This window comes from Chiloscyllium plagiosum, unplaced genomic scaffold (genome assembly GCF_037043375.1).
Source record: "Chiloscyllium plagiosum isolate Xiang-an unplaced genomic scaffold, Cpla_swu_hap1 HiC_scaffold_25, whole genome shotgun sequence".
NCBI lineage: Eukaryota > Metazoa > Chordata > Chondrichthyes > Orectolobiformes > Hemiscylliidae > Chiloscyllium > Chiloscyllium plagiosum.
The window spans coordinates 57,265,224-57,292,910 of record NW_028270163.1 but is presented as its reverse complement, the minus strand read 5'-3'; the positions used below and the strand labels follow the sequence as shown (position 1 = coordinate 57,292,910).

Genomic DNA, 27,687 nt, shown 5'->3' with positions numbered 1-27,687 from the left:
CGACCCGCCGAAGCGCAACCCACCCAGACTCATTCCCCTACGTTTACCCCTTCACCTGACACTATGGGCAATTTAGCGTAGCCAATTCACCTAACCTGCACATTTTTGGATTGTGGGAAGAAACCGGAGCACCCGGAGGAAACCCACGCAGACACGGAGAGAATGTGCAAACTCCACATTGAGAGTTGCCTGAGGAGGGAATTGAACTCGGGTCTCTGGCGCTGTGAGGCAACAGTGCTAACCACTGTGCCACAGGGCTAGTTCTCCCTGTATTCTATGAGATCTAGCCTTGCTAATCAGTCTCCCGTGGGGAACCTTGTCGAACGCCTTACTGAAGTCCATATAGATCACATCTACTGCTTTGCCCTCATCAATCCTCTTTGTTACTTCTTCAAAAAACTCAATTGAGTTAGTGAGACATGATTTCCCACGCACAAAGTGTTGAACAAGTTTATTTGAATTTATTAAGAATGTAAGGTGGGGGGAGAGATAAAGAGTGACCATCTAATGTAATGCGTTTGGATTTCCAACAGGAATTTGATCAGATGTCACTCAAACGATTACTGCTTCCAGCATTGAGAGCTCATCTTTAGATACTGTCAGGAGGGCACCCTTCCTCCCAGCATTCACTCTGTCAGGCCCCCTCAGAGTTTATGTTTCAACCCCCATTCTTCTGGACTCTGACATGTTAGAGGAAGAGAAAGTCAGTATAGGAGTAGACTTTTAGGCCATTCTGTTTTCTTATTCATTTATCCATGAGGACATGGCTGGCTTGGCCAGTATTTATTGCCCATCTCAGAGGGCAGGTAAGGGTCAACTACACTGGGGAGAAAGTGAGGACTGCAGATGCGGGAGATCAGAGTCGAGAGTGTGGTGCTGGAAAAGCACAGCAGCTCAGGCAGCATCCGAGGAGCTGGGGAATCGACGTTTCAGACAAAAGCCCTTCATCAGGAATGCGGCTTGTGGGTCAGCGGAGCTGCTCCTCAGATGCTGCCTGACCTACTGTGCTTTTCCAGCACCACACACTCAACTACATCGAGTTACATTGAGGTCAGATGAACTAAGAACAGCAGTTAACCAGGTGGGTATTTCTAACAATTGATGATGGATTCACCGTTGTCATTAGACACCTAATTCTGGATTCGTATTCCACTATCTGCTGTGGTGGGATTTGAACCCAGGTGCCCAGGATGTTACCTGGGTCTCTGGATTAACAGCCCAGTGATAATACCATTAGGCCACTGCCTCCTCTTATCATCCAACTCAATACTCTCTTCCTGTTTCCCTTCAAACACTGACCCCTATAGCCCAAGGAACTATATCCAATTCCCTAAAAACGTTCAATGTTCTGTCTTCAACCTCTTCCTGTGAAAGCTCCCCACTCTCTGAGTGAAGACATTTCTCCTCATCTCAGTCTGAAATGACCTACCCCCTATCCTTAGACTGTGACCCCTGGATCTGGACTCCCGGGACATCAGGAGCACCCTTCCTGTGTTGACTGGGTCAAGTCCTGTTAGACGTTTATCAGCATTGGCCCAACCATCCGGGTAAGACAGCCCCTTCATCCCAGGAATCAGCCAGTTAACCTTTTCTGAACTGCACCCAGTGCAGGTCCAAAGGATGTGAGCGTATTTCCTGTAAGCAGGTGGGGAGGGTTGGGATGAAAGGACATTTTCAGGTTGGGATTTTTAACAAGTGAAGTGACAAAGGGATCAATGCTTGGTCCTCACTGGCTTACAACCGATTTGAGGCCAAGTTTGATGATGATGCAAAAATTGCGAGGAGATCAAGTTGGCGCAGAGGGTACCAAAAACCTTCAAAGCAGATGTTGGTGGGTTCAGAGAGTGAACAAACATTTAGCAGATGGACCATAGTGGGGGAAAGGGTCAGGCTATCCATTCTCTCCAGGAGGAATAGAAATGTCGAGGATCTCCTGAATGGGATCAGAGGGAGCTGGATGTTTGTGTACACCAATCAGATGTAATGACCAAACAGAGACCACAAGGAAAAGCTGCTTTCTATGCAACCCACCCCACCCGTCCATACCCCACCGACATGTCCATACCCCCCCGTCCATACCCCCCCGTCCATACCCCCCCGTCCATACCCCCCCTGTCCATACCCCACCGACATGTCCATACCCCCCCGTCCATACCCCCCCGTCCATACCCCCCCTGTCCATACCCCACCGACATGTTCATACCCCCCCGTCCATACCCCCCCGTCCATACCCCACCGACATGGCCACACCCCCCGTCCATACCCCACCGACATGTCCATACCCCCCCCGTCCATACCCCCCCGTCCATACCCCACCGACATGTTCATACCCCCCCGTCCATATCCCACCGACATGTCCATACACCCCCTGTCCATACCTCCCCCGTCCATACCCCACCGACATGTCCATACACCCCCCCATCCATACCCCACCAACATGTCCATACACCCCCTGTCCATACCTCCCCCGTCCATACCCCACCGACATGTCCATACACCCCCCCATCCATACCCCACCAACATGTCCATACACCCCCTGTCCATACACCCCCCCCATGCATACCCCACCGACATGTCCATGCCCCCCTGTCCATACCCCCCACGTGTCCATACCCACACCTGTCCATGCCCAACCACCTGTCCATGCCCAACCACCTGTCCATGCCCACCCACCTGTCTATACCCACCCCATCCATACCCTACCAACATGTCCATACTCCCCTGTCCATAACCCCCCCTGTCCATAACCCACCTGTCCACACCCCCCCACCTGTCCACGCCCAACCACCTGTCTATGCCCACCCACCTGTCTATGCCCACCCACCTGTCCATACCCACCCATCCATACCCTACCAACATGTCCATACACCCCCTGTCCACACCCCCCCTGTCCACACCCCCCCTGTCCATACCCCCCATCTGTCCATACCCCACCTACCTGTCCATACCCCACCCACCTGTCCATACCCCACCCACCTGTCCATGCCCACCCACCTGTCCATGCCCACCCACTTGACCATACCCCCTCGTCCATTCCCCACCCACCTGTCCATAAACCCCCTCATCCATTCCCCACTCATCTGTCCATAACCCCCCGTCCATTCCCCACCCACCAGTCCATACCCTCCCTGTCCATTCCACACCCACCTATCCATACCCCCTGTCCATTCCCCACCCACCTGTCCATACCCCACCACATCTGTCCATACACACCCGTCCATACCCCCCACCTGTCCATAAACCCCCGTCCATACCCCACCCACCTGTTCATGCCCACCCCATATGTCCATTCCCCACCCACCTGTCCATAACCCCCCCCGTCCATTTCCCACCCACCTATCCATACCACCCCCCCCGTCCATTCCACACCCACCTGTCCATTCCCCACCCACCTGTCCATACCCCCCCCGTCCATTCCCCACCCACCTGTCCATAATCCCCCGTCCAATAGCCACCCACATGTCCATACCCCCCCGTCCATTCCCTATCCACCTGTCCATAACCTCCACGTCCATACCCCCCCCACCTCTCCATACCCCGCCACCTGGCCATAACCCCCACCTGACCTGTCCATACCCCCCCACCTGTCCATGCCCAAGTCTTCTGTCCATACCCCTCCACCTGTACATTACTCCCCGTCCATACCCCCCAGTTGTCCATACCCCCCCGTCTGACCATACCCCCTGTCCATATCCCCGTCCATACTATCCCCGTCCATACCCCCCCACCTGTCCATATCCCCCTGTCCATACCTCCCACCTGTCCGTACCCTCCCACCTGACCATAACCTCCCACCTGACCATAACCCCCCACCTGACCATGTCCACCCACCTGTCCATGTCCACCCACCTGTCCATGTCCACCCACCTATCCATACCCCCCACCTGTCCATAACCCCCCACCTGTCCATAACCCCCCACCTGTCCATAACCCCCCACCTGTCCATGTCCACCCACCTGTCCATGCTCCCCCACCTGTCCATACCCCCCACCTATCCATACCCCCCACATGTCTATACCCCCCACCTGTCCATGCCCACCAACCTGTCCATGCCCACCAACCTGTCCATACCCCCCACCTGTCCATACCCCCCACCTGTCCATGCCCACCCACCTGTCCATGCCCACCCACCTGTCCATGCCCACCCACCTGTCCATACCCCACACTTGTCCATACCCCACACCTGTCCATACCCCACACCTGTCCATACCCCACACCTGTCCATACACCACACCTGTCCATACCCCACACCTGTCCATGCCCACCCACCTGTCTATGCCCATCCACCTGTCCATACCCCACACCTGTCCATACTCCCCCACCTGTCCATACTCCCCCACCTGTCCATACTCCCCCACCTGTCCAAACCCCCCACCTGTCCATACCCCACATCTGTCTATGCCCACCCACCTGTCCATGCCCACCCACCTGTCCATGCCCACCCACCTGTCCATGCCCACCCACCTGTCCTACCCCCCACCTGTCCATGCCCCCCCACCTGTCCATTCCCCCCACCTGTCCATTCCCCCCACCTGTCCATTCCCCCCACCTGTCCTACCCCCCCACCTGTCCTACCCCCCCACCTGTCCATACCCCCACCTGTCCTACCCACCCACCTGTCCATGCCCCCCCACCTGTCCATGCCCCCCCACCTGTCCATTCCCCCCACCTGTCCATTCCCCCCACCTGTCCTACCCCCCCACCTGTCCTACCCCCCCACCTGTCCTACCCCCCCACCTGTCCTACCCCCCCACCTGTCCATACCCCCACCTGTCCTACCCACCCACCTGTCCATACCCCCCACCTGTCCATGCCCACCCACCTGTCCATGCCCGCGCACCTGTCCATTCCCTCCATCATCATAATCACCTCGATCAGGATCCCCCCCCCGCCTTCTCTGCTTTTTCCATTGTTCTGTACATGTTTTCCTTTTCAGGTCATTACCCAATTTATTTTGAGGGTTCCTGTGAAATCCTTTTTCTGACCCAGAGGAATCCAGCCCCAGAGACTCTCACTCTGTGTTACCCTCAGCCCTGGGTACATTCTCCCTCAGTGCTCTCTCCATGGCCTTGCTAAGGTGCCTGACACAGCCAGGTGTTGATACAAGTTCACCTTAACTTCACTGACTTTTACACTCCCTTCTCCATCAACGCAAGATTCTCAATTTGTCAAAGTACCATTTTCAAAAGGATGCTGTCTGCAAAACTCCAAGTCACTTTGTCCGCGCCTCATTTAGAACAGTTCCCTTTGTTTTCTCACCAACACAATCTATCACTTTGCACCGCACTGTATTAAATGTCATCTGTCACAAGACAGCTCATCTACATTCTCCTGAACTCTCTTAATATTCTCTGCACTGAGTGACACAGTTCAGAATTTCATGTCTTTTGGAGACTCTGAAATGCCTGTATACCCTAGTCTAGCTCCTTTATTTTTAAGTATTCAGTCATGGTATGTGGACATCACTGGCTGGGCCCAGCACTTCCTGCCCGTCCCTAGTTGCCCCTTGAGAAGGTGGGAGGTGAGCTGCCTTCCTGAACCCCTGCAGTCCATGTGCTGTGGGTTGACCCGCAATGCCCTGAGGGAGGGAATCCCAGGATTCTGACCCAGTGACAGTGAAGGAACAGCGATTTATTTCCAAGTCAGGATGGTGAGGGGCTGAGAGGGGAACTTGCAGAGGGTGGTGTTCCCATGTACCTGCTGCCCCTTGTCCTTCTGGATGGAAGTGGTCGTGGGTTTGTGAAGGTGGTGTCTGAGGAGTCTGAGTGAGTTATTCTGATATCTCCCGGGGAACAGCACTGTACACCCTGCTCCAGAGTGAAAATCAGCTGTTGACTGTGACTTTGCTCTCAGCCCCTGAGTCAAGGGCATTTTCAGAGCAGCAACAGGAGACAGGCATTAGAAGGAAAGGTGATTATTCCTGTGGATGAACAGCGTCACGTGGAACCTGAACACAATACCAGCACAGGTTAGGTGGAACATCACAAAAATGTGGAACTTTGATACGTCCTAAACTCAAATAGAATCAGCTGTCTCTGTTCTTATCATGTTTGCTATGCAGGCTGTTCAAAGGCAGCCCCGCTGATCACAGTCCTGACCAACAAGAGCTGCCTTTTTATAGCACCTGTCTGTAGCTTGGGAAAACAAGTATTTTTGAAGGGTCGTGATTCTGGCAACGTAGGAAACACGTAGCAGCTGATTTGCGACTCCCACCAACACAAGGTCACATTGATCAGGAACTTCCTTTGGGTGAAGTTTGACTGAAGAAGTAGTGACGACAACAGAGATACTACCCCTACTGACCCTCCGACAGTGCGGCACTCCCTCAGCACTGACCCTCCAACAGTGCGGCACTCCCTCAGCACTGACCCTCCGACAGTGCGGCACTCCCTCAGCACTGACCCTCCGACAGTGCGACACTCCCTCAGCACTGACCCTCCGACAGTGCGGCACACCCTCAACACTGCACACCCTCAACACTGACCCTCCGACAGTGCGGCACTCCCTCAGCACTGACCCTCCGACAGTGCGGCACTCCCTCAGCACTGAACCTCCGACAGTGCAGCACTCCCTCAGCACTGACCCTCCGACAGTGCGGCACTCCCTCAGCACTGACCCTCCGACAGTGCGGCACTCCCTCAGCACTGACCCTCCGACAGTGCGGCACTCCCTCAGCACTGACCCTCCAACAGTGCGGCACTCCCTCAGCACTGACCCTCCGACAGTGCAGCACTCCCTCAGCACTGACCCTCCGACAGTGTAGCACACCCTCAGCACTGACCCTCCCACAGCGCGGCACTCCCTCAGCACTGACCCTCCGACAGTGCGGCACTCCCTCAGCACTGACCCTCCGACAGTGCGGCACACCCTCAGCACTGACCCTCCGACAGTGCGGCACACCCTCAGCACTGACCCTCCGACAGTGCGGCACTCCCTCAGCACTGACCCTCCGACAGTGCGGCACTCCCTCAGCACTGACCCTCTGACAGTGCGCCACTCCCTCAGCACTGACCCTCTGACAGTGCGGCACTCCCTCAGCACTGACCCTCCGACAGTGCGGCATTCCCTCAGCGTGGAGTGTCTTATGATGTAGTGAGGATTGCTGAAGATTATGAGACCTCGTGCAGTCAAATAGCTCTGTGTTTCAAATACCTCTTCACCTCAAACTTCACTACCTTTGGCAGTCAGCCTGATCCCCTCTCCCTCTATCCACCCAGCCCATAATGACTCTCCTGGGAAGACATGAAGTCCTTCTGCCTTCTTAAAGCAGTTCAAATTCTTTAGCTAAGTTTACACCTGCAATCCCTATCTCTCCTTCTCTCTTGGTCTATCTCTCTCTATCTCTCTCTCTCTTGGTTTATCTCTCTCTCTCTCTCGCGGTCTATTCTCGCTCTCTCTCTATCTCTTTCTCTCTCTTGGCCTATCGCTCTCTCTCTCGGTCTATCTCTCTCTCTCTCTCGGTCTATCTCTCTCTCAGTCTATCTCTCTCTCTCTCTCTTGGCCTATCTCTCACTCTCTCTCTCTCTTGGTCTCTCTCTCTCTCTCTCTCTTGGCTTAACTCTCTCTCTCTCTGTTTATGTCTCTCTCTCTCTCTCTCTCTCTCGGTCGATCTCTCTCTCTCTCTCTCTCGGTCTATCTCTCTCTCGGTCTATCTTTCTCTCTCTCTCTCTCTCTCTCTCTCTCGGTCTATCTCTCTCTCTTGGCATATCTCTCTCTCTCTCTGTCTATCTCTCTCTCTCTCTCGCTCTCGGTCTATCACTCTCTCTCTCTCTCGGTCTATCTCTCTCTCTCTCTCTCGGTCTATCTCTCTCTCTCTCTCTCGGTCTATCTCTCTCTCTCTCTCTCGGTCTATCTCTCTCTGTTTCTCTCTCTCTCTTGGTCTCTGTCTGTCTCTCTCTCTCTCTCTTGGCCTATCTCTCTTGGCCTATCTCTCTCTCTCTTTCTCTCTTGGCCTATCTCTCTCTCTCTCTCTCTCTCTCGGCCTATCCATCTCTCTTGGCCTATCTCTCTCTCTCTCTCGGCCTATCTCTCTCTCTCTCTCTCTCTCTCTCAGTCTATCTCTCTCTCTCTCTCAGTCTATCTCTCTCTCTCTCTCAGTCTATCTCTCTCTCTCTCTCTCAGTCTATCTCTCTCTCTCGCTCTCTCTCAGTCTATCTCTCTCTCTCGCTCTCTCTCAGTCTATCTCTCTCTCTCTCTCTCAGTCTATCTCTCTCAGTCTATCTCTCTCTCTCGCTCTCTCTCAGTCTATCTCTCTCTCTCTCTCTCAGTCTATCTCTCAGTCTATCTCTCTCTCTCTCTCCCTCTCAGTCTATCTCTCTCTCTCTCTCTTGGCCTATCTCTCTCTCTCTCTCTTGGCCTATCTCTCTCGGTCTATCTCTCTCTCTCTCTCTCTCTTGGCCTATCTCTCTCTCTCTCTCTCTCTCTTGGCCTATCTCTCTCTCTCTCTCTCGGTCTCTCTCTCTCTCTCTCTCGGTCTCTCTCTCTCTTTCTCTCGGTCTCTCTCTCTCTCAGGCTATCTCTCTCTCTCTCTCTCTTGGCCTATCTCTCTCTCTCTCTCTCAGTCTATCTCTCTCTCTCTCTCTCTCTCTTGGCCTATCTCTCTCTCTCTCTCTCTCTTGGCCTTTCTCTCTCTCTCTCTCTCTCAGTCTATCTCTCTCTCTCTCTTGGCCTATCTCTCTCTCGGTCTATCTCTCTCTTTCTCTCTCGCTCTCTCAGTCTATCTCTCTCTCTCTCCTGTCTCTCTCTCTCTCTCAGTCTCTCTCTCTCTCTCTCTCTCTTGGCCTATCTCTCTCTCTCTCAGTCTATCTCTCTCTCTCTCTCTCTCTGTCTCTCTCTCTCTCTCTCTGTCTCTCTCTCTCTCTCTCTCTCTCATTCTATTTCTCTCTCTCTCTCTCTCTCTCTCTCCTGTCTCTCTCTCTCTTTGCTGCAGTGTGCTGTTGCAGTGACATTAAATAACATTGATCAAGGTTTGGACCTTCTGCTTGAATTAGCCCATTGTCAGTGTGATCTGTGATTACTGTATACTCCTTTGAGTATAAACAGTGCCACATAAATACAAGGTGTTGTGCTTGAGGGTGAAGCTGTTGATTCACTTGCTTATCTTCTATCACTTCCCTTGTTCCAGATCCTGTTGGGAGTGTTATTCATAAATCCTGTCGCTGCCATGGAAACAATGGTAATTTGCATTAGGAGGTTGTAATGAGAATGTTTCCGGGGCTGAAACAATACCGAGCCAATAACAGCCTCACCCTGAGACAGCACCAAGCTTTCACTCAGACAGCGAAGGGGGTCCCTCGTTCAGAGATTTGCGCGCGCACTGTGTGTCTCTCACGCTCTCACTCATGCACGCTTGCTTTTGCACATACACGTGTGCTGTGTCTCTTGCTCACGTGTGCTCTCTCAGTTATACAGCCAAAGAGCTGTACATCATGCAAACAGGCCCTTCGGTCCAACTCGTCCATGCTAATCAGATGTCCTAAATTAATCTAGTGTCATTTGCCAGCACCCGGCCCATATCCCTCCAAACCCTTCCTCTTCATATACCCATCCAAATGCCTTTTAACTGTTGCACTTGTACCAGCCTCCACCACATCCTCTGGCAGCTCATTCCATACACGTACCACTCTCTGCGTGAAAAATTTGCCCCTTAGGTCTCTTTTATACCTTTCCCTTCCCACCCTAAACCTATGCCCTCTAGTTCTGGACTCCCCGACCCCAGGGAAAAGGCTTTGTCTATTTATCCTATCCATGCCCCTCATGATTTTATAAACCTCTATAAGGTCACCCCTCAGCCTCTAACGCTCCTGGGAAAACAGCCCCAGCCTGTTCAGCCTCTCCCTGTAGCTCAAATCCTCCAACCCTGGCAACATCCTTGTAAATCTTTTCTGAAGCCTGTCAAGTTTCACAAAATCTTTCTGATAGGAAGGAGACCAGAATTGCATGCAATATTCCAACTGTAGCCTAACCAATGTCCTGTACAGCCGCAACATGACCTCCCAACTCCTGTACTCAATACTCTGACCAATACAGGAAAGCATACCAAACGCCTTCTTCACTATCCTATCTACCTGCGACTCCACTTTCAAGGAGCTATGAACCTGCACTCCAAGGTCATTTTGTTCAGCAACACTCCCTAGGACCTTCCCATTAAGTGTATAAGACCTGTCCTGATTTGCTTTCCCCAAATGCAGTATCTCACATTTATCTGAATTAAACTCCATCTGCCACTTCTCAGCCCATTGGCCCATCTGGTCAAGATCCTGTTGTAATCTGAGGTAACCTTCTTCGCTGTCCACTACACCTCCAATTTTGGTGTCATCTGCAAACCTACTAACTGTACCTCTTATGCTCGCATCCAAATCATTTATGTAAATGATGAAAAATAGTGGACTCAGCACCGATCCTTGTGGCACTCCACTGGTCACAGGCCTCCAGTCTGAAAAACAACCCTCTACCACCACCCTCTGTCTTCTACCTTTGAGCCAGTTCTGTATCCAAATAGCTAGTTCTCCCTTTATTCCATGAGATCTAACCATGCTAACCAGTCTCCCATGGGGAACCTAGTCGAACGCCTTACTGAAGTCCATATAGATCACATCTACTGCTCTGCCCTCATCAATCTTCTTTGTTACTTCTTCAAAAAACTCAATCGAGTTTGTGAGACACGATTTCCACGCACAAAGCTATGTTGACTATTCCTAATCAGTCCTTGCCTTTCCGAATACACGTGCATCCTGTCCCTCAGGATTCCCTCCAACAACTTGCCCACCACCGAGGTCAGGCTCACTGGTCTATAGTTCCCTGGCTTGTCCTTACCACCCTTCTTAAACAGTGGCACCACGTTTGCCAACCTCCAGTCTTCTAGCTCCTCACCTGTGACTATCGATGATACAAATATCTCAGCAAGAAGCGCAGCAATCACTTCTCTAGCTTCCCACAGAGTTCTCGGGTACACCTGATCAGGTCCTGGGGATTTACCCACCTTTACTCGTTTCAAGACACCCAGCACTTCCTCCTCTGTAATCTGGACATTTTGCAAGATTTCGCTATTTATTTCCCCATGATCTCTATCCTCCATACCCTTCTCCACAGTAAATACTGATGCAAAATACTATTTTAGTGTCTCCCCCATCTCCTGCGGCTCCACACATTGGCAGCCTTGCTGGTCTTTAAGGGGCGCTATTCTCTCCCTTGTTACTCTTTTATGGATTTATATGATGTTATTAATGTATTTGTAGAATCCCTTTGGATTCTCCTTAACCCTGTTTGCCAAAGCTATCTCATGTCCCCGTTTTGCCCTCCTAATTTCCCTCTTAAGTATACTCCTACTTCCTTTATACTCTTCTAAGGATTCACTCAATCTATCCTGTCTATACCTGACATATACTTCCTTCTTTTTCTTTAGTCATCCAGCATTCCCTATACCTACCAGCCGTCCCTTTCACCCTGACAGGAATATACTTTCTCTGGATTCTTGTTATCTCATTTCTGAAGGCTTCCCACTTTCCAGCCGTCCCTTTACCTGCGAACATCTGTCCCCCAATCAGCTTTCAAAAGCTCTTACCTAATACCGTCAAATTAGCCTTCCTCCAATTTAGAACTTCAACTTTTAGATCTGGTCTATCCTTTTCCACCACAACTTTATAACAAATAGAATTATGGTCGCTGGCCCCAAAGTGCTCCCCCACTGACACCTCAGTCACCTGCCCTGCCTTATTACCTGAGAGTAGGTCAAGTTTTGCACCTTCTCTAGTAGGTACATCCACATACTGAATCAGAAAATTGTCTTGTACACACTTAACAAATTCCTCTCCATCTAAACCCTTAACACTATGGCAGTCACAGTTTACATTTGAAAAGTTAAATCCCCTCCCATAGCTACCTTATTATTCTTACAGATAACTGAGATCTCCTTACTTTCTTGGGCACTACTACTCAAAATAATTGTTAATGGTTTAGAGAGGCAATGAAATGTGGTATTTCCAGGTTTGCATTGACATGAAGCTGGGTAGGAGAGTGGGCTGGGAGGAGGATTGTTGCAGTGGGATTTGGACAGGCTGAGGGAGGGGGCTGATGCAGTACAGTGTGGATAAATGTGAGGTTATTCACTTTGGTAGCAAAAACAGGAAGGTGGGCTAAAATCCAAATGGTGGAGCAAATTACTGCAGCTGCTGGATTCTGTACAGAAAACAGCAAATGTTGGAGATCCAGTGGGTCAGGCAGCCTCCAAGGAGAGGGAGCAAGCTAACGTTTTGAGTCTAGATGAGAATCTGAATGGGGAGAGGTTTGGAAAGGTGGGGGGGATGTTCACTGGGTGTCCTTGTACACCCGTCTCTATAGCGAAGCATTGCAAGGACAGCAGCCTGCGAGGGAAGAAAGTGGTGTGATGGTCTTCATAGCGAGAGGATTCGAGTAGAGGAACAAGGATATCTTACTGCAATTGTACAGAGCATTAGTGAGGCCACACCTGGAATAATGTGTACCGTTCTGGTCACCTTCTCTGAGAAAGGATGTTACTGCTGTCAAGGGAATGCAGCGAAGGTTTATCACACTGAATCCTGGGAAGGCAGGACTGATGTATGAGGAAAGGCTGAGTCAGTAAGGTTGTACTCATTGGAGTTTAGAAGAAAGTGGGGGAGGGGGCACCTCATAGAAACCTATAAAATTCTAACGGGGCTAGACAGGGGTAAATGCAGGAAGGACGTTTCCAATAGTGGGGGGTCCACGACCAGGGGTCATGGGTAAGGGTAAGGGGTAGATCATTTCAGACTGAGATGGGGAGAAATGGCTTCACCCAGAGAGTGGGAGCCTACGGAATTCACTGCCACAGAGAGTGCCACAGAGGCCAAAACATTGTGGTTTCAATATGGATTTATTAGATTAGATTCCCTATAGTGTGGAAACAGGCCCTTCGGCCCAACAAGTCCACACTGACCCTCCAAAGAGTAAACCACCCAGACCCATTTCCCTCTGACTAATGCACCTAGCACTATGGGCAATTTATCATGGCCAATTCACCTGACCTGTACATTGTTGGATTGTGGGAGGAAAATTCACACAGATACGAGAAGAATATGCAAACTCCACACAGACAGTCGCCCGAGGCTGACATTGAACCCAGGTCCCTAGCGCTTTGAGTCATCGTGCCACCCCAGAGTTAGATAAAGTTCTTATGGCTAGAGAGATCAAAGGGCATTGGGGGAGAAAACAGGAATGGGGGATGAGTTGGATGAAATGGTGTGCTGGCACATGGCCTGTGAGGTTGTATGGGATTGCACTGTGCAGTCAGCAAGCAGCCTCTGGTGTTTGAATCTGAGCTGCTGATTGGTCAGTGATGGACACTGGAGGATCCTTATGAAGGGCATAAGTTTGAAATGTTGATCCTCCTGCTCCTCAGACACTGCCTGACCTGCTGTGCTTTTCCAGCACCACAACCTCAACTCTGATCTCCAGCATCTGCAGTCCTCATTTTCTCCCTTGATATTGACCCCATCTAACACACCAGCACAGGGTTAGATAGAGAGTAAAGCTTCCTCTACACTGTCCACCCATCACACACTCCCAGAACAGGGACAGCATGGGGTTAGATAGAGAGTAAAGCTCCCTCTACACTGTCCCCATCAAATACTCCCAGGAAAGGGACAGCACAGGGTTAGAGACAGCATGGGGGTAGATACAGAGTAAAGCTCCCTCTACACTGTCCCCCATCAAATCCTCCCAGGACAGGGGTAGCACAGGGTTAGATACAGAGTAAAGCTTCCTCTACACTGTCTGCCCATCAAACACTCCCAGGATAGGAATAGCACGGGGGTAGATACAGAGTAATGCTCCCTTGACTCCTTTAAGACTGTTCGTTAAGCTTCCTGTACACTTTCCCCATCAAGCAGTAGCGGGGATATATTCTGGGCTCCATTTCTTTCCGCGCTGGAACAATGCATCTTAACCCTCGGGTTACCGTGCACTGGGTTCCCGTTGTGTTGTTCCATGACCCTATCTGATTGAGGTCGCTGCTGACTGGGAGATTTGTCCTCTGGCTTTCGATTCTCCAATGATTGTGTGGAGAATGCCTGGGCTTATTGTTCACTGTGTACAAAGAGGACTCAAAGAGCAGCGTTCATTTACCTGGAGCTGGGCCTGCTCCCCAAACAGAGAGAGCTGTGTTGTTCCAGCCCGCAGCCCTCCATTCAGCTGCTCACTCTTTAGTTGTTGAGATTAATATAAAACTCTTTGATTTTTCAGACAAGGCAACGGAAGGAACACTGCGAACGGCCGACTGGGCCCAAATCAAACACATCAGTGACGTTATTAACTCCACTGAGGAAGGGTGAGTGCGCAGGCCAGGGGTAAGGGAGTAAGTGCTCTGAGACTGAGGGACAACACTGGGTTTGAGGGACTCATGGAAGGACTGGGTGTGAGAGATACACAGTCAGGGTACCCTGGGACTGAGGGATATAGTGGGGTTAATGGGGACACAGTCAGGGTACACTGGGACTGAGGGATACAGTGGGTTTAATGGGGACACAGTCAGGGTACACTGGGACTGAGGGATACAGTGAGGTTAATGGGGACACAGTCAGGGTACACTGGGACTGAGGGATACAGTGAGGTTAATGGGGACACAGTCAGGGTACAATGGGACTGAGGGATATAGTGGGGTTAATGGGGACACAGTCAGGGTACACTGGGACTGAGGGATACAGTGGGGTTAATGGGTACACAGTCAGGGTACACTGGGACTGAGGGATACAGAGGGGTTAATGGGGACACTGTCAGGGTACCCTGGGACTGAGTGATACAGTGGGGTTAATGGGGACACTGTCAGGGTGCACTGGGACTGAGGGATACAGTGGGGTTAATGGGGACACTGTCAGGGAACACTGGGACTGAGGGATACAGTGGGGTGAATGGGTCCACAGTCAGGGTACCCTGAGACTGAGGGATACAGTGGGGTTAATGGGTACACAGTCAGGGTACACTGGGACTGAGGGATACAGTGGGGTTAATGGGGACACTGTCAGGGTACCCTGGGACTGAGGGATACAGTGGGGCTAATGGGGACACAGTCAGGGTACACTGGGACTGAAAGATACAGTGGGATTAATGGGGTGACAGTCAGGGTACACTGGGACTGAGGGATACAGTGGGGTTAATGGGTACACAGTCAGGGTGCACTGGGACTGAGGGATACAGTGGGGTTAATGGGGACACAGTCAGGGTGCACTGGGACTGAGGGATACAGTGGGGTTAATGGGGACACAGTCAGGGTACACTGGGACTGAGGGATACAGTGGGGTTAATGGGGACACAGTCAGGGTGCACTGGGACTGAGGTATGCAGTGGGGTTAATGGGGACACAGTCAGGGTGCACTGGGACTGATGGATACAGTGGGGTTAATGGGGACACTGTCAGGGTACACTGGGACTGAGGGATACAGTGGGATTAATAGGGACACAGTCAGGGTACACTGGGACTGAGGGATACAGTGGGGTTAATGGGACCACAGTCAGGGTACCCTGAGACTGAGGGATACAGTGGGGTTAATGGGGACACAGTCAGGGTACACTGGGACTGAGAGATACAGTGGGGTTAATGGGGACACTGTCTGGGTACCCTGGGACTGAGGGATACCGTGGGGTTAATGGGGACACTGTCAGGGTACACTGGGACTGAGGGATACAGTGGGGTTAATGGGGGCACAGTCAGGGTACTCTGGGACTGAGGGATACAGTGGGGTTAATGGGTACACAGTCAGAGTGCACTGGGACTGAGGGATACAGTGGGGTTAATGGGGACACAGTCAGGGTACACTGGGACTGAGGGAGACAGTGGGGTTAATGGGGACACAGTCAGGGTGCACTGGGACTGAGGGATACAGTGGGGTTAATGGGGACACAGTCAGGGTACACTGGGACTGAGGGATACAGTGGGGTTAATGGGGACACAGTCAGGGTGCACTGGGACTGAGGTATGCAGTGGGGTTAATGGGGACACAGTCAGGGTGCACTGGGACTGATGGATACAGTGGGGTTAATGGGGACACAGTCAGGGTACACTGGGACTGAGGGATACAGTGGGGTTAATAGGGACACAGTCAGGGTACACTGGGACTGAGGGATACAGTGGGGTTAATGGGTCCACAGTCAGGGTACCCTGAGACTGAGGGATACAGTGGGGTTAATGGGGACACAGTCAGGGTACACTGGGACTGAGAGATACAGTGGGGTTAATGGGGACACTGTCTGGGTACTCTGGGACTGAGGGATACAGTGGGGTTAATGGGGACACTGTCTGGGTACCCTGGGACTGAGGCATACAGTGGGGTTAATGGGGACACTGTCAGGGTACACTGGGACTGAGGCATACAGTGGGGTTAATGGGGACACTGTCAGGGTACACTGGGACTGAGGGATTCAGTGGGGCTAATGCGGACACAGTCAGGGTACTCTGGGACTGAGGGATACAGTGGGGTTAATGGGGACACTGTCTGGGTACCCTGGGACTGAGGCATACAGTGGGGTTAATGGGGACACTGTCAGGGTACACTGGGACTGAGGGATTCAGTGGGGCTAATGGGGACACAGTCAGGGTACTCTGGGACTGAGGGATACAGTGGGGTTAATGGGGACACTGTCTGGGTACCCTGGGACTGAGGCATACAGTGGGGTTAATGGGGACACTGTCAGGGTACACTGGGACTGAGGGATTCAGTGGGGCTAATGGGGACACAGTCAGGGTACACTGGGACTGAGGGATACAGTGAGGTTAATGGGGACACAGTCAGGGTACACTGGGACTGAGGGATACAGTGAGGTTAATGGGGACACAGTCAGGGTACAATGGGACTGAGGGATATAGTGGGGTTAATGGGGACACAGTCAGGGTACTCTGGGACTGAGGGATACAGTGGGGTTAATGGGGACACTGTCTGGGTACCCTGGGACTGAGGCATACAGTGGGGTTAATGGGGACACAGTCAGGGTACACTGGGACTGAGGGATACAGTGGGTTTAATGGGGACACAGTCAGGGTACACTGGGACTGAGGGATACAGTGAGGTTAATGGGGACACAGTCAGGGTACACTGGGACTGAGGGATACAGTGAGGTTAATGGGGACACAGTCAGGGTACAATGGGACTGAGGGATATAGTGGGGTTAATGGGGACACAGTCAGGGTACACTGGGACTGAGGGATACAGTGGGGTTAATGGGTACACAGTCAGGGTACACTGGGACTGAGGGATACAGAGGGGTTAATGGGGACACTGTCAGGGTACCCTGGGACTGAGTGATACAGTGGGGTTAATGGGGACACTGTCAGGGTGCACTGGGACTGAGGGATACAGTGGGGTTAATGGGGACACTGTCAGGGAACACTGGGACTGAGGGATACAGTGGGGTGAATGGGTCCACAGTCAGGGTACCCTGAGACTGAGGGATACAGTGGGGTTAATGGGTACACAGTCAGGGTACACTGGGACTGAGGGATACAGTGGGGTTAATGGGGACACTGTCAGGGTACCCTGGGACTGAGGGATACAGTGGGGCTAATGGGGACACAGTCAGGGTACACTGGGACTGAAAGATACAGTGGGATTAATGGGGTGACAGTCAGGGTACACTGGGACTGAGGGATACAGTGGGGTTAATGGGTACACAGTCAGGGTGCACTGGGACTGAGGGATACAGTGGGGTTAATGGGGACACAGTCAGGGTGCACTGGGACTGAGGGATACAGTGGGGTTAATGGGGACACAGTCAGGGTACACTGGGACTGAGGGATACAGTGGGGTTAATGGGGACACAGTCAGGGTGCACTGGGACTGAGGTATGCAGTGGGGTTAATGGGGACACAGTCAGGGTGCACTGGGACTGATGGATACAGTGGGGTTAATGGGGACACTGTCAGGGTACACTGGGACTGAGGGATACAGTGGGATTAATGGGGTGACAGTCAGGGTACACTGGGACTGAGGGATACAGTGGGGTTAATGGGACCACAGTCAGGGTACCCTGAGACTGAGGGATACAGTGGGGTTAATGGGGACACAGTGAGGGTACACTGGGACTGAGAGATACAGTGGGGTTAATGGGGACACTGTCTGGGTACCCTGGGACTGAGGGATACCGTGGGGTTAATGGGGACACTGTCAGGGTACACTGGGACTGAGGGATACAGTGGGGTTAATGGGGGCACAGTCAGGGTACTCTGGGACTGAGGGATACAGTGGGGTTAATGGGTACACAGTCAGAGTGCACTGGGACTGAGGGATACAGTGGGGTTAATGGGGACACAGTCAGGGTACACTGGGACTGAGGGAGACAGTGGGGTTAATGGGGACACAGTCAGGGTGCACTGGGACTGAGGGATACAGTGGGGTTAATGGGGACACAGTCAGGGTACACTGGGACTGAGGGATACAGTGGGGTTAATGGGGACACAGTCAGGGTGCACTGGGACTGAGGTATGCAGTGGGGTTAATGGGGACACAGTCAGGGTGCACTGGGACTGATGGATACAGTGGGGTTAATGGGGACACAGTCAGGGTACACTGGGACTGAGGGATACAGTGGGGTTAATAGGGACACAGTCAGGGTACACTGGGACTGAGGGATACAGTGGGGTTAATGGGTCCACAGTCAGGGTACCCTGAGACTGAGGGATACAGTGGGGTTAATGGGGACACAGTCAGGGTACACTGGGACTGAGAGATACAGTGGGGTTAATGGGGACACTGTCTGGGTACCCTGGGACTGAGGGATACCGTGGGGTTAATGGGGACACTGTCAGGGTACACTGGGACTGAGGGATACAGTGGGGTTAATGGGGGCACAGTCAGGGTACTCTGGGACTGAGGGATACAGTGGGGTTAATGGGGACACAGTCAGGGTACTCTGGGACTGAGGGATACAGTGGGGTTAATGGGGACACTGTCTGGGTACCCTGGGACTGAGGCATACAGTGGGGTTAATGGGGACACTGTCAGGGTACACTGGGACTGAGGGATTCAGTGGGGCTAATGGGGACACAGTCAGGGTACACTGGGACTGAAAGATACAGTGGGATTAATGGGGTGACAGTCAGGGTACACTGGGACTGAGGGATACAGTGGGGTTAATGGGTACACAGTCAGGGTGCACTGGGACTGAGGGATACAGTGGGGTTAATGGGGACACAGTCAGGGTGCACTGGGACTGAGGGATACAGTGGGGTTAATGGGGACACAGTCAGGGTACACTGGGACTGAGGGATACAGTGGGGTTAATGGGGACACAGTCAGGGTACACTGGGACTGAGGGATACAGTGGGGTTAATGGGGACACAGTCAGGGTACACTGGGACTGAGGGATACAGTGGGGTTAATGGGGACACTGTCAAGGTACACTGCAACTGAGGGAAACAGTGGGGTTAATAGGGTCACCGTCAGGGTACACTGGGACTGAGGGATACAGTGGGGTTAATGGGGACACTGTCAGGGTACACTGGGACTGAGGGATACAGTGGGGTTAATGGGGACACAGTCAGGGTACCCTGAGACTGAGGGATACAGTGCGGTTAATGGGGACACTGTCAGGGAACACTGAGACTGAGGGATACAGTGGGGTTAATGGGGACACTGTCAGGGTACCCTGGGACTGAGGGATACAGTGGGGTTAATGGGGACACAGTCAGGGTGCACTGGGACTGAGGGATACAGTGGGGTTAATGGGTACACAGTCAGGGAACACTGGGAATGAGGGATATAGTGGGGTTAATGGGGTCACAGTCAGGGTGCACTGGGACTGAGGGATACAGTGGGGTTAATGGGGACACAGTCAGGGTGCACTGGGACTGAGGGATACAGTGGGGTTAATGGGTCGACAGTCAGGGTGCACTGGGACTGAGGGATACAGTGGGGTTAATGGGGACACTGTCAGGGTACCCTGGGACTGAGGGATTCAGTGGGGCTAATGGGGACACAGTCAGGGTACCCTGAGACTGAGGGATACAGTGCGGTTAATGGGGACACTGTCAGGGAACACTGAGACTGAGGGATACAGTGGGGTTAATGGGGACACTGTCAGGGTACCCTGGGACTGAGGGATACAGTGGGGTTAATGGGGACACAGTCAGGGTGCACTGGGACTGAGGGATACAGTGGGGTTAATGGGTACACAGTCAGGGAACACTGGGAATGAGGGATATAGTGGGGTTAATGGGGTCACAGTCAGGGTGCACTGGGACTGAGGGATACAGTGGGGTTAATGGGGACACAGTCAGGGTGCACTGGGACTGAGGGATACAGTGGGGTTAATGGGTCGACAGTCAGGGTGCACTGGGACTGAGGGATACAGTGGGGTTAATGGGGACACTGTCAGGGTACCCTGGGACTGAGGGATTCAGTGGGGCTAATGGGGACACAGTCAGGGTACACTGGGTCTGAAAGATACAGTGGGATTAATGGGGTCACAGTCAGGGTACACTGGGACTGAGGGATACAGTGGGGTTAATGGGTACACAGTCAGGGTGCACTGGGACTGAGGGATACAGTGGGGTTAATGGGGAGACAGTCAGGGTGCACTGGGACTGAGGGATACAGTGGGGTTAATGGGGACACAGTCAGGGTACACTGGGACTGAGGGATACAGTGGGGTTAATGGGGACACAGTCAGGGTACACTGGGACTGAGGGATACAGTGGGGTTAATGGGGACACTGTCAGGGTACACTGCAACTGAGGGAAACAGTGGGGTTAATTGGGTCACCGTCAGGGTACACTGGGACTGAGGGATACAGTGGGGTTAATGGGGACACTGTCAGGGTACACTGGGACTGAGGGATACAGTGGGGTTAATGGGGACACAGTCAGGGTACCCTGGGACTGAGGGATACAGTGGGGTTAATGGGGACACTGTCAGGGTACACTGGGACTGAGAGATACAGTGGGGTTAATGGGTACACTGTCAGGCTGCACTGGGACTGAGGGATACAGTGGGGTTAATGGGGACACTGTCAGGGTACCCTGGGACTGAGGAATACAGTGGGGTTAATGAGGACACTGTCAGGGTACACTGGGACTGAGGGATACAGTGGGGTTAATGGGTCCACAGTCAGGGTACCCTGAGACTGAGGGATACAGTGGGGTTAATGGGGACACAGTCAGGGTACACTGGGACTGAGGGATACAGTGGGGTTAATGGGGTCACAGTCAGGGTACCCTGAGACTGAGGGATACAGTGCGGTTAATGGGGACACTGTCAGGGTACCCTGAGACTGAGGGATACAGTGGGGTTAATGGGGACACTGTCAGGGTACCTTGGGACTGAGGGATACAGAGGGGTTAATGGGGACACAGTCAGGGTGCACTGGGACTGAGGGATACAGTGGGGTTAATGGGTACACAGTCAGGGTACACTGGGACTGAGGGATACAGTGGGGTTAATGGGGTCACAGTCAGGGTACCCTGAGACTGAGGGATACAGTGCGGTTAATGGGGACACTGTCAGGGTACCCTGAGACTGAGGGATACAGTGGGGTTAATGGGGACACTGTCAGGGTACCCTGGGACTGAGGGATACAGTGGGGTTAATGGGGACACAGTCAGGGTACACTGGGACTGAGGGAGACAGTGGGGTTAATGGGGACACAGTCAGGGTGCACTGGGACTGAGGGATACAGTGGGGTTAATGGGGACACAGTCAGGGTACACTGGGACTGAGGGATACAGTGGGGTTAATGGGGACACAGTCAGGGTGCACTGGGACTGAGGTATGCAGTGGGGTTAATGGGGACACAGTCAGGGTGCACTGGGACTGATGGATACAGTGGGGTTAATGGGGACACAGTCAGGGTACACTGGGACTGAGGGATACAGTGGGGTTAATAGGGACACAGTCAGGGTACACTGGGACTGAGGGATACAGTGGGGTTAATGGGTCCACAGTCAGGGTACCCTGAGACTGAGGGATACAGTGGGGTTAATGGGGACACAGTCAGGGTACACTGGGACTGAGAGATACAGTGGGGTTAATGGGGACACTGTCTGGGTACCCTGGGACTGAGGGATACCGTGGGGTTAATGGGGACACTGTCAGGGTACACTGGGACTGAGGGATACAGTGGGGTTAATGGGGGCACAGTCAGGGTACTCTGGGACTGAGGGATACAGTGGGGTTAATGGGGACACAGTCAGGGTACTCTGGGACTGAGGGATACAGTGGGGTTAATGGGGACACTGTCTGGGTACCCTGGGACTGAGGCATACAGTGGGGTTAATGGGGACACTGTCAGGGTACACTGGGACTGAGGGATACAGTGGGGTTAATGGGTCCACAGTCAGGGTACCCTGAGACTGAGGGATACAGTGGGATTAATGGGGTGACAGTCAGGGTACACTGGGACTGAGGGATACAGTGGGGTTAATGGGTACACAGTCAGGGTGCACTGGGACTGAGGGATACAGTGGGGTTAATGGGGACACAGTCAGGGTGCACTGGGACTGAGGGATACAGTGGGGTTAATGGGGACACAGTCAGGGTACACTGGGACTGAGGGATACAGTGGGGTTAATGGGGACACAGTCAGGGTACACTGGGACTGAGGGATACAGTGGGGTTAATGGGGACACAGTCAGGGTACACTGGGACTGAGGGATACAGTGGGGTTAATGGGGACACTGTCAAGGTACACTGCAACTGAGGGAAACAGTGGGGTTAATAGGGTCACCGTCAGGGTACACTGGGACTGAGGGATACAGTGGGGTTAATGGGGACACTGTCAGGGTACACTGGGACTGAGGGATACAGTGGGGTTAATGGGGACACAGTCAGGGTACCCTGGGACTGAGGGATACAGTGGGGTTAATGGGAACACTGTCAGGGTACACTGGGACTGAGAGATACAGTGGGGTTAATGGGGACACTGTGAGGCTGCACTGGGACTGAGGGTTACAGTGGGGTTAATGGGGACACTGTCAGGGTACCCTGGGACTGAGGGATACAGTGGGGTTAATGGGTACACTGTCAGGGTACACTGGGACTGAGGGATACAGTGGGGTTAATGAGGACACTGTCAGGGTACACTGGGACTGAGGGATACAGTGGTGTTAATGGGTCCACAGTCAGGGTACCCTGAGACTGAGGGATACAGTGTGGTTAATGGGGACACAGTCAGGGTACACTGGGACTGAGGGATACAGTGGGGTTAATGGGGTCACAGTCAGGGTACCCTGAGACTGAGGGATACAGTGCGGTTAATGGGGACACTGTCAGGGAACACTGAGACTGAGGGATACAGTGGGGTTAATGGGGACACTGTCAGGGTACCCTGGGACTGAGGGATACAGTGGGGTTAATGGGGACACAGTCAGGGTGCACTGGGACTGAGGGATACAGTGGGGTTAATGGGTAGACAGTCAGGGTACACTGGGACTGAGGGATACAGTGGGGTTAATGGGTACACAGTCAGGGAACACTGGGAATGAGGGATATAGTGGGGTTAATGGGGTCACAGTCAGGGTGCACTGGGACTGAGGGATACAGTGGGGTTAATGGGGACACAGTCAGGGTGCACTGGGACTGAGGGATACAGTGGGGTTAATGGGTCGACAGTCAGGGTGCACTGGGACTGAGGGATACAGTGGGGTTAATGGGGACACTGTCAGGGTACCCTGGGACTGAGGGATTCAGTGGGGCTAATGGGGACACAGTCAGGGTACACTGGGTCTGAAAGATACAGTGGGATTAATGGGGTCACAGTCAGGGTACACTGGGACTGAGGGATACAGTGGGGTTAATGGGTACACAGTCAGGGTGCACTGGGACTGAGGGATACAGTGGGGTTAATGGGGACACAGTCAGGGTGCACTGGGACTGAGGGATACAGTGGGGTTAATGGGGACACAGTCAGGGTACACTGGGACTGAGGGATACAGTGGGGTTAATGGGGACACAGTCAGGGTACACTGGGACTGAGGGATACAGTGGGGTTAATAGGGTCACCGTCAGGGTACACTGGGACTGAGGGATACAGTCGGGTTAATGGGGACACTGTCAGGGTACACTGGGACTGAGGGATACAGTGGGGTTAATGGGGACACAGTCAGGGTACCCTGGGACTGAGGGATACAGTGGGGTTAATGGGGACACTGTCAGGGTACACTGGGACTGAGAGATACAGTGGGGTTAATGGGTACACTGTCAGGCTGCACTGGGACTGAGGGATACAGTGGGGTTAATGGGGACACTGTCAGGGTACCCTGGGACTGAGGGATACAGTGGGGTTAATGAGGACACTGTCAGGGTACACTGGGACTGAGGGATACAGTGGGGTTAATGGGGACACTGTCAGGGTACCTTGGGACTGAGGGATACAGTGGGGTTAATGAGGACACTGTCAGGGTACACTGGGACTGAGGGATACAGTGGGGTTAATGGGTCCACAGTCAGGGTACCCTGAGACTGAGGGATACAGTGGGGTTAATGGGGACACAGTCAGGGTACACTGGGACTGAGGGATACAGTGGGGTTAATGGGGTCACATTCCTGAAGAAGGGCCTGTGCCCGAAACGTCGAATCTCCTGTTCCCTGGATGCTGCCTGACCTGCTGTGCTGTTCCAGCAATAAAGTTTCAACCTTAATGGGGTCACAGTCAGGGTACCCTGAGACTGAGGGATACAGTGCGGTTAATGGGGACACTGTCAGGGTACCCTGAGACTGAGGGATACAGTGGGGTTAATGGGGACACTGTCAGGGTACCTTGGGACTGAGGGATACAGTGGGGTTAATGAGGACACTGTCAGGGTACACTGGGACTGAGGGATACAGTGGGGTTAATGGGTACACAGTCAGGGTACACTGGGACTGAGGGATACAGTGGGGTTAATGGGGACACAGTCAGGGTGCACTGGGACTGAGGGATACAGTGGGGTTAATGGGTACACAGTCAGGGTACACTGGGACTGAGGGATACAGTGGGGTTAATGGGGTCACAGTCAGGGTACCCTGAGACTGAGGGATACAGTGCGGTTAATGGGGACACTGTCAGGGTACCCTGAGACTGAGGGATACAGTGGGGTTAATGGGGACACTGTCAGGGTACCCTGGGACTGAGGGATACAGTGGGGTTAATGGGGACACAGTCAGGGTGCACTGGGACTGAGGGATACAGTGGGGTTAATGGGGACACAGTCAGGGTACACTGGGACTGAGGGATACAGTGGGGTTAATGGGTACACAGTCAGGGAACACTGGGAATGAGGGATACAGTGGGGTTAATGGGGTCACAGTCAGGGTGCACTGGGACTGAGGGATACAGTGGGGTTAATGGGGACACAGTCAGGGTGCACTGGGACTGAGGGATACAGTGGGGTTAATGGGTCCACAGTCAGGGTACACTGGGACTGAGGGATACAGTGGGGTTAATGGGGACACAGTCAGGGTACACTGGGACTGAGGGATACAGTGGGGTTAATGGGGACACTGTCAGGGTACACTGGGACTGAGGGATACAGTGGGGTTAATGGGGACACTGTCAGGGTACCCTGGGACTGAGGGATACAGTGGGGTTAATGGGGACACAGTCAGGGTACACTGGGACTGAGGGATACAGTGGGGTTAATGGGGTCACAGTCAGGGTACACTGGGACTGAGGGATACAGTGGGGTTAATGGGTACACAGTCAGGGTACACTGGGACTGAGGGATACAGTGGGGTTAATGGGTACACAGTCAGGGTGCACTGGGACTGAGGGATACAATGGGGTTAATGGGTACACAGTCAGGGTACACTGGGACTGAGGGATACAGTGGGGTTAATGGGTACACAGTCAGCATACACTGGGACTGAGGGATACAGTGGGGTTAATGGGTACACAGTCAGGGTACACTGGGACTGAGGGATACAGTGGGGTTAATGGGTACACAGTCAGGGTACACTGGGACTGAGGGATACACTGGGGTTAATGGGGACACTGTCAGGGTACCCTGGGACTGAGGGTTATAGTGGGGTTAATGTGGACACTGTCAGGGTACACTGGGACTGAGGGATACAGTGGGGTTAATGGGGACACTGTCAGGGTACCCTGGGACTGAAGGATACAGTGGGGTTAATGGGGACACAGTCAGGGTACACTGGGACTGAGGGGTACAGTGGGGTTAATGGGGACACTGTCAGGGTACCCTGGGACTGAGGGAGTCAGTGGGGTTAATGGGGACACTGTCAGGGTGCACTGTGACTGAGGGATACAGTGGGGTTAATGGGTACACAGTCAGAGTGCACTGGGACTGAGGGATACAGTGGGGTTAATGGGGACACAGTCAGGGTGCACTGGGACTGAGGGATACAGTGGGGTTAATGGGGACACTGTCAGGGTACACTGGGACTGAGGGATACAGTGGGGTTAATGGGTACACAGTCAGGGTACCCTGGGACTGAGGGATACAGTGGGGTTAATGGGGACACAGTCAGGGTGCACTGTGACTGAGGGATACAGTGGGGTTATTAGGGACACAGTCAGGGTACACTGGGACTGAGGGATACAGTGGGGTTAATGGGGACACTGTCAGGGTACCCTGGGTCAGAGGGATTCAGTGGGGTTAATGGGTACACAGTCAGGGTACACTGGGACTGAGGGATACAGTGGAGTTAATGGGGACACCGTCAGGGTACACTGGGACTGAGGGATACAGTGGGGTTAATGGGTACACAGTCAGGGTACACTGGGACTGAGGGATACAGTGGAGTTAATGGGGACACAGTCAGGGTACACTGGGACTGAGGGATACAGTGGGGTTAATGGGTACACAGTCAGGGTACACTGGGACTGAGGGATACAGTGGGGTTAATGGGTACACAGTCAGGGTACACTGCGACTGAGGGATACAGAGGGGTTAATGGTGACACAGTCAGGGTGCACTGGGACTGAGGGATACAGTGGGGTTAATGGGTACACAGTCAGGGTACACTGCGACTGAGGGATACAGTGGGGTTAATGGGTACACAGTCAGGGTACACTGCGACTGAGGGATGCAGAGGGGTTAATGGTGACACAGTCAGGGTACACTGGGACTGAGGGATACAGTGGGGTTAATGGGGACACAGTCAGTGTGCCCTGGGACTGAGGGATACAGTTGGGTTAATGGGTACACAGTCAGGGTACACTGCGACTGAGGGATACAGAGGGGTTAATGGGGACACAGTCAGGGTACACTGGGACTGAGGGATACAGTGGGGTTAATGGGGACACAGTCAGGGTACACTGGGACTGAGGGATACAGTGGGGTTAATGGGTACACAGTCAGGGTACACTGGGACTGAGGGATACAGTGGGGTTAATAGGGACACAGTCAGAGTGCACTGGGACTGAGGGATACAGTGGGGTTAATGGGTACACAGTCAGAGTGCACTGGGACTGAGGGATACAGTGGGGTTAATGGAGACACAGTCAGTGTACACTGGGACAGAGGGATACAATGGGGTTAATGGGTACACAGTCAGGGTACACTGGGACTGAGGGATACAGTGGGGTTAATGGGGACACAGTCAGGGTACCCTGGGACTGAGGGATACAGTGGGGTTAATGGGGACACAGTCAGGGTACACTGGGACTGAGGGATACAGTGGGGTTAATGGGGTCACAGTCAGGGTACACTGGGACTGAGGGATACAGTGGGGTTAATGGGTACACAGTCAGGGTACACTGGGACTGCGG

General features: G+C 53.0%; 1 protein-coding gene across 2 annotated transcripts in view; it reads left to right on the top strand.

The window, feature by feature from the left end:
- Positions 1-27,687, top strand: part of LOC122547650 (TOM1-like protein 1) — a 113,712-nt gene that overhangs the window by 11,939 nt on the left and 74,086 nt on the right. For both annotated transcript variants that reach the window (XM_088000830.1, XM_088000829.1), the window contains exon 2: positions 14,239-14,323. In XM_088000830.1, the coding sequence (XP_087856956.1) occupies positions 14,239-14,323 (85 nt within the window). The remainder of the gene's footprint in view (positions 1-14,238; positions 14,324-27,687) is intronic.